The 7,852-nt window shown below is 41.8% G+C and overlaps 1 protein-coding gene across 1 annotated transcript; it reads right to left on the bottom strand.

The window, feature by feature from the left end:
- Positions 1 to 1,762: 1,762 nt before the first annotated feature.
- On the bottom strand, positions 1,763 to 7,274 carry LOC144708643 (putative polygalacturonase). Its single transcript, XM_078582055.1, has 6 exons — positions 7,226 to 7,274; positions 5,330 to 5,704; positions 3,852 to 3,972; positions 3,564 to 3,738; positions 3,404 to 3,474; positions 1,763 to 2,501 (listed from the first exon to the last, which is right to left on the bottom strand). Exons 1-6 carry the CDS (start codon positions 7,265 to 7,267, stop codon positions 1,801 to 1,803), a joined length of 1,485 nt encoding a protein of 494 aa, XP_078438181.1. The 5' UTR covers positions 7,268 to 7,274; the 3' UTR covers positions 1,763 to 1,800.
- Between the last annotated feature and the right edge of the window lie 578 nt (positions 7,275 to 7,852).

The raw sequence follows: 7,852 nt of genomic DNA, 5'->3' as shown, positions 1-7,852 counted from the left end.
TATCAATAAAAAATGGATATTGTTTTTTAATCCATAATTTAATTCGATGATTTAAATCAGTTTTTTAAATCATTGAATTTTGTCTATCTTTATTGAGTCCTCAATGGTCAGCGAGATTAGGAAACTGGAGAGGAAAAGAGGCGAGCGAAAAAAAGTTGAGATGTTATTTTTTGTTTTATTCAATAATTTATTTTTATATGTATTAAATTATATATTTTTTATTTCTTGAAGTTAAGGAAATGAAAGGTATAAGTGCATCTGTATCTGAAAATTTAAGCACCATAGGAAAAATAAACATTAAAGAAGAAGAAGAAGAAGAAGAAGAAAAAATGATCAAGGACGCACACTCTTTTTAAAACATATTATTTTATAGATTACTTTTCAGGAAGCTGAAGGTGGGGCTGATATGCATCTGATCCTAAATAATAAAATCAGGACAATGGTAAGGTAAGATAATATAAAAAAAGAAAAACACAATAAAAAAAAATACACATAACACTACTGGCCCAAAATACACTAGTATACTAGTACTCTAGTACACACTTTAATAATACAGTATAAATACACATATACACTGATTACTAGAGTATACGGACATTTAGAGGGCATCACAAAAGCTAAAATAATGTACTGTGAAGCTTGAATTTTTTATTACTATTTAATATATTTAGGCATTTACATACTTTAAATGACTCTTGAACAAATTCCCGAAAATAAAAACTATCCCAAAACAGAGACGGTGCTCAATTTTCTCAAAGGGATGCACTAGGCGTCAACAATAAAACAGAGAGGGAAATTAAAATAAGAAGACATGATAATTTAATGTAGTAATAGTTTTAATATAACTAAATAAACTGAGATATGATAAAATGAAGCTCTTCCCATTATAATCATATTATTCATAGTATATGAAACAAATATAGTTTTACAATTTTCAGAAAAGATGAATATGTGATTTAAAAACAAATGTTTCCAAAGGTTTCTCCCTCTTGTTTAGATCCATTTAATATTCCCATGATATTTATCTATGCGCTATCATGAATTGGAGGAAATGGTCAAACAATCTTGATATTATAATGAAGATATGTCTTCAGATCAAATCTTGATCCTTGTGTAACTAATCCATATTAATTTTACACGAAAATATGATGTAACCAAGATATTAGGACGAAGATATTCTTAACTGCTTGTTTAAATTATGATTTTAATCATTTTAATACAATAAATTATGGAAAAACTTCTGATATCAGAACTAAAGTTATACAAATAAATAAAATAACTAGCACCATTTAAAAATAAAATGGGTAAATAAAAAAAGTAGCTCCTCAAATTTTGCCTAAAATAAATCCAGTAAACATGAGGTAAGCTTAAATCTCTATAAACCAATTAAATTAGATTCTCGACATGCTTCAACCGATACATATGAGCACTAATGATGAAGCTAAATTAGCATTGTAAATTGCTAAACCCACTCAAGATTTAAATAGATATAGAGATAAAAATAAACTCAATCTCTCTCTCTCTCTCTTCCTCTCTCTCTCCCTCTCTTGACCATCACGGAAACAGATAAAATGGTGTCAGGGATCGACAATGAGCACATGAGCATTGATGATGATACTAAATTAGCAGTGTAAATTTCTAAATTCACTAAAGAGTTTAACAGGTATAGAGATAAAATAGACTCTCTCTCTCTCTCTCGCTCGCTTTCACCCTCTCTCTTTCTCTCACCCTCTCTTTCTCTCTTGATCATTATGGAAACAGATAACAGAGAGCTAGGCATCGATAAAAACAGAGAACAGGTCAACGAGGCACAGCGGAGGAACACTCCTTCAGCTCGACCAAATCAATGGCCAGCTTCTCCGAGGGGTAGGGACAAGACCCAGCAGCGGCGCCCCCGTCAGGCAACGCCGCGCACGGCGGCGGCGAGACCCCCGCGGCGCTTCCTTCCACATCCGCGCACGTCCACGGCGCCTTCTTCGACTTGATAACCTCAATAGTCGCGTTAGATATGCAAATTCCAGAGAAGGGCGCGCCTGGAATACCCTCCAACCTGCCTGCAGTAGTAACGTTAACGGCGGAGATATCGCTGTAGCTGACGCCGGAGACGACGGGGACGGCAGCGGGGTCGAACCCGTCGTCCGGGTGAGACCCGTAGCTTCCCGTCATCCAGAACGCCATCTTCATCGTCTTCATCACAAAACCCTTGACGAAGATGTTCTTGACGAAGGCCCCTCGGCCGACGGCGGTCTTGATGCGAACGCCGGATTCAGAATCGACGGCTGTGATCTCCTCGGCGCGGACGTCTTCTATGCCGCCGGACATCTCGCTGCCGATGGCGATGACGGCGCTGGTGGGGGAGACGCAGGCGAGGCGGCGGATAAGGAGATGGCGGGTGGGCATGCCCATGGAGATGCCGTACTCGTCCCAGCCGCTCTTCACGGCCACACAGTCGTCTCCGGAGACGACGGAGCAGTCCTCGATCTTCACCTGCGTGCATGAATCTGCCATTCGGTTGCCACAAGAGCGAGCCATTAGTCGAGACTTAGACAGTTTGACTCTCTCTCTCTCTCTCTCTCTCTCTCTCTCTCTCTTTCTCTTCCTCTTGCTCTCTCTCTCTGTCTGGCTCTCTTTCTTGCTCTCGCTCTCTTGCTCTCTCTCTCTCTCTCTCTCTTTCTCTTCCTCTTGCTCTCTCTCTCTGTCTGGCTCTCTTTCTTGCTCTCGCTCTCTTGCTCTCTCTCTCTCTCTCTCTTTCTCGTTCTCTCTCTTGCTCTCTCTCTCTAGCTCTCTCTGTCCTCTCTTTCTAGCTTTTTATCTCTCCCTCTCTTTCTATCTCTCTCTATATTTATCTATTTTTCTATGTCTATCTTCCCCTTCCTCTCTGTCTATCAATCTATCCATCCATTTATTTCTCTTCCTCTCTCCCTCTCTTTTCTATCTCTCTCTCTGCTCCCTCTCTTTCTATATACATATCGATTTCTCCCTTTCTTTCTCTCTCCCTCTCTCTATCTATCAATCATTTTATCTACATATCTGTATTCCTATCTCTCTATCTCCTCTTTCAATCTATCTATCTCTATTTCCATCTCTCTATCTACCTTTATCTCTCTCTCCCTCTCCCAATCTCTGCATCTTTTCTTGTTTCTATCTATCAGTCTTTATCTGTTTCTCTCACTCTCTATATATTATTCTCTCTCTTTCCTCTCTATCTATCAATCTCTCTCTTCCCATCACCTTTCATCCATCTCATTCACTCTACCCCCCTACAACTTATCCTTAATTGTCTTCCTAGTCAGACTTGGGTCTCTCAAACATAGGATCAGATTTTCTCACTCTTCTAAGCTTTTCTAACTTTAGTTCTCTCCCTCTTGCTCCTTCCTCTCTCAAATATCATGGTTCTGCTCACCTGGGTTGATGCCATCGGTGTTGGGAGAGTTAACTGGAGCGAGAATGGTGACACCGGAGACGATGATATTGCTGCCAGGATAACACAAAAACTGTTAACTATATCATCCTCTGGGCACCCAAAAAAATCCCTACCCCTAACCCTAAATCGAGGATTAAACCTGGAGTAGATAGGGTGAATATTCCAGGAAGGAGAGTTAACGAGGGTGATATTAGAGATGAGGATCTGATCGGAGAACATGAGCTCGATGAGGTAACCACGAGTGTAATGGAGTTTCTGCCCTTTGAACTTTGACCACCACTCCGCTCCCTGGCCGTCGATGGTGCCGTTATTCCCTGCAGAAATAGCAGAAGGCTCGTGAGAGGAAAATTGACGACGGAATAGAACGGGATGGAACGGACGTTCTGTCAGTCATCCGTTAGTTGTTCTTGAGGATGTTTGACGGTACCAGTAATGGCGACGTCGGTGAGGTTTGAGCCGAGGATGAGGCTGCTGTATCGCCCTCCTGGGGCGTCCCTGCCTCGGCCGTAGGATGGGAGGGGATCAATGATCGGCCACTCGTTCATGTCCTGCATGATCGTTCAATTACGAGGAATAATAAGATTTTCTCTCTCTAGCTTTGAGATCACGTGGGTCTTAATCTTATTCCTCAGAGAGTTTCCAGAGAAAGGGAAGTATTTATATCCAAAAAAAAGAATATCTCCAATGGTTTCTCTCTAGATAGTTAGAGGGAGTGTGTGAGCTTTATTTTCTCTCTCTAGCTTATAGGTCGCTTGATCATTGGAAAGTCTAATGGGTTCAGCTCAAAAATTCTTCATAACAACGATAAAAGTACAATTGTAAAGAAATTCAATTTTGTTTTCCAATAACTGATGAAATCATGTTGGAAGAAATTTCGATTTTCTCTCGCTAAATAGGCGGACTGAAAAGGAAAGCAAGAGTAATCATTTTCTAGATGGGAAATCAGAAACTTCCTCGAACAGACTGGGGATAAAATATTGTCAGACGGAAAATACGTTCGCTACTGACGCGACCTAAATCTGGGCCCTACTGCTTTGTATTTCTCCATCTGTTTAACTAAAGATTCCTCCTCTGGGTTTCTCTCTCATCATTAATCCTGCGTGCGGGGAAAGTGCCCAACTCGGAAAGTCACGAGAATAGAGTTGGAGAGAGAAAACTTGGGAGTGAGAATGACAGAGATAGAGAGAGAAAAATAAGAGAGAATAAGGTAAAACGAAGAGAGAGGAGCGAGCGAGTCAAAAAGAATGACAGCGGGAGAGAATGACATCTAGAGAGAGAAGACATGAAGAATAGTGAGCAAGGAGAGCAAGAAATACCCAGATATAGACAGAGAGAAAGAAATACCCATCTCAGCAAGAGAGTGAAAGCATGAAGAAAGAGTGAGAAAAGAGAACAAGAAGGACCCATACATTAAGGACTCAGTAAGAGAGAGAGCAAGAAAGACCGAGACATCAACAAAGACTGAGGGGGAGGTAGAGAGAGTATAAGGAGAGAAGAAGAAAACATAACACGATAGACTGATAGGCAGAGTGAGAGAACATGAAGAGAGCGAAAGAAAAATATAGCATGATAACTGAGGGAGAGAGAAAGAGAGCAGGAAGAGAGAAGAATAAAATTTAGCATGATAGACTGAGGGGGAGAGTTGTAGAGAATGAAGAGAGAAGAAGAAAATATAGCATGATAGACTGAGGGAGAAAGAGAGAAGGAGCGAAAGAGAGAGCATGAAAATATAACAAGAAAAACCAAGAGATCAAGAAAGATAGAGAGATCGAGAGAGAGGGAGCGATGGAGAGAGGAGAGAGGGAGACAGAAAGGCATAGAGAGAGAGGAGAGAGAGACTGAAAGAGATAGATAGATAGAGAGAGAGAGAGAGAGAGAGAGAGAGAGAGAGAGAGAGAGGCAGACCTGGGAGCCAAGGATAACCGCCTCTCGGTGAAGATAGAGCGTGAAGCAACTAGTGAGGTTGAAGCTGCCGGTGACCCACCGGCCGGGCGGAACGTAAAGCTGTCCTCCGCCAACGTTGCACGGCGCCTCCTTCTTCAGATGAGCCACCGCCGCCTGAAACGCCTTGGTATTGGACGTAACTCCATCTGCTACGGCCCCAAAATCTTTCACCGATACGGTCAGCGCCCTGCATGCCCCCATCGTCCTGTAAGAGAACGTTGAGGAGCCTTCATAGCCCTTTTCCCCTCTCCACACCAGCGAGCCGTGTCTCTTTCTCCTGCATTCCACCGTGCCGGGACAAGAAGCGCAGAGGATAACCAGAAGAAGAACCGCCGCCTGAAGGAACGCCAGACCCATGAAATTCAGCGGGGACAAGAGGAAATCAGAGGGAGAGAGAGAAATAAATATACGGAGACGGGGAGAAAGGAGAGAAAGGTGGAGAGATGAATGGAGAGAGAGAGAGCGCGATGTAGAGAGAGAAAGAGAGAGATGGAAAGAGAGAGAGAGAAATGGAAAGAAAGAGAGAAAGAGAGAGAAAGAAATGGAAAGAAAGAGAGAGAGAGAGAGAGAAATGGAAAGAAAGAGAGAAGATGGAGAGAAAGAGAGATGGAAAGAAAGAAAAAGAGAGAGATGGATGGAAAGACAGAGATGGAAGGCGAAATAGAGAGAGAGAGAGAGAGATGGAGAGAAGAGAGAGCGAGAGAGAGATGGAGAGAATGAGAGAGAGAGAGAGATATGGAGAGAGAGAGAGAGATGGATAGAAAGACAGATGGAAGGAAAGAGAGAATGAGAGAGATGGAGAGAACGAGAGAGATGGAAACAAAGAAAGAGAGAGAGAGAGAGAACGAGAGAATTGGGAAGAAAAAGAAAGAAAGAAATAGAGAGAGAGAGATATGGAGAGAAAGAGAATTGAAAAGAGAGAGAGAGAGATATGGAGAAAAAGAGAATTGAAAAGAGAGAGAGAGATATGGAGAGAGAGAGAGAAAGAGAACGAGAAAGAGAGAGAGAGAGATATGGGGAGAGAGAGAAAGAGAATGGGAAAGAGAGAGAGAGATAAGGAGAGAAAGAGAATTGAAAAGAGAGAGATATATATGGAGAGAGAGAGAGAGATATGGAGAGAAAGAGAGAGAAAGAGAATGGGAAAGAGAGAGAGAGATAAGGAGAGAAAGAGAATTGAAAAGAGAGAGATATATATGGAGAGAGAGAGAGAGATATGGAGAGAAAGAGAGAGAAAGAGAATGGGAAAGAGAGAGAGAGAGATAGGGAGAGAAAGAGAGAGAAAGAGAATGGGAAAGAGAGAGAGAGATATGGAGAGAAAGAGAGAGAAAGAGAATGGGAAAGAGAGAGAGATATGGAGAGAAAGAGAGAGAAAGAGAATGGGAAAGAGAGAGAGAGAGAGAGAGAGAGAGAGAGAGAGAGAGAGAGAGAGAGAGAGAGAGAGAGAGAGAGAGAGAGAGAGAGAGAGAGAGAGAGAGAGAGAGATATGGAGAGAAAGAGAGAGAAAGAGAATGGGAAAGAGAGAGAGAGATATGGAGAGAAAGAGAGAGAAAGAGAATGGGAAAGAGAGAGAGATATGGAGAGAAAGAGAGAGAAAGAGAATGGGAAAGAGAGAGAGAGAGAGAGAGAGAGAGAGAGAGAGATATGGAGAGAAAGAGAATGGGAAAGAGAGAGAGAGAGAGAGAGAGAGAGAGAGAAAGAGAGAATGGGAAAGAGAGAGAGATGGAGATAAAGAGAGAAAGAGAATGGGAAAGAGAGTGAGAGATGGAGATGAAGAGAGAGAAAGAGAATGGGAGAAAGAGAGAGAGAGAGCGTAAGTGTCCGATGAGTTCTCTGGTAAATGGTTGATGGGTTGCTTACAGGAAGTGCTCTCTTTCTCTGAGACGCCATCTGCTGCTCCATGAGGAGAAGGTGATGAGTGAGAGTGAAAGAGAGGGCATTATTTATAGAATCGAGAAACCGTCTTTGGGAGGGAATGGCCGAATGAACGGCGGAGATGTGTCCGCGATTTTTCGTCGTCGAGCCCAACCCGAAAAGACGTGACTGGACTGGAACCAAGAAACAGAGGGATTTCTGGTTACAATGTACCTTATCAGTATTATTTCAATAGTGGGAGATTATTAATTTTGGGAGATTACGAGGCGAGTAATTCTAGTTAACTGATAATTTTGGGTTTTGATTTATCGTGGGTTTTATTCTCATTTGGTCTAGTCAAAATACAATTTAGCATGGTTAGTTTGGCTTTTTTTCTTTGAGAAAAATTTCTAATATCGTAGGCTTAGTAGTCTTAAGGAACTTTATTTTTAAATGGTGTCTACTCTTTTGTCCAATCTTTTCTCTATGATGGATCAGAAGTGATGGTTTGATCAAAGAAATTTCGAAATTTAGATAGAACGCCATTACTGGATGATATATAATTTTGAACATGTAATCTTTTATTGATGCTGTCGCACTAGGACAGATGAAACCGATAGAGATATTGTACTA

The sequence above is a fragment of the Wolffia australiana genome, chromosome 10, assembly GCF_029677425.1.
Source record: "Wolffia australiana isolate 7733 chromosome 10, ASM2967742v1".
In the NCBI taxonomy this organism is placed as follows: Eukaryota; Viridiplantae; Streptophyta; class Magnoliopsida; order Alismatales; family Araceae; genus Wolffia; species Wolffia australiana.
This window is presented reverse-complemented; position numbering and strand designations above follow the sequence as displayed.

Coding starts and splice junctions, on each gene's coding strand:
- LOC144708643 (XM_078582055.1), bottom strand. CDS start 7,267: ATGGAGCAGCAGATGGCGTCTCAGAGAAAGAGAGCACTTCCT. Junction 3,973..5,329: donor CGGTTATCCTTGGCTCCCAG/GTCTGCCTCTCT, acceptor ACGATCATGCAG/GACATGAACGAGTGGCCGAT. Junction 3,475..3,563: donor ATTCACCCTATCTACTCCAG/GTTTAATCCTCG, acceptor TTATCCTGGCAG/CAATATCATCGTCTCCGGTG.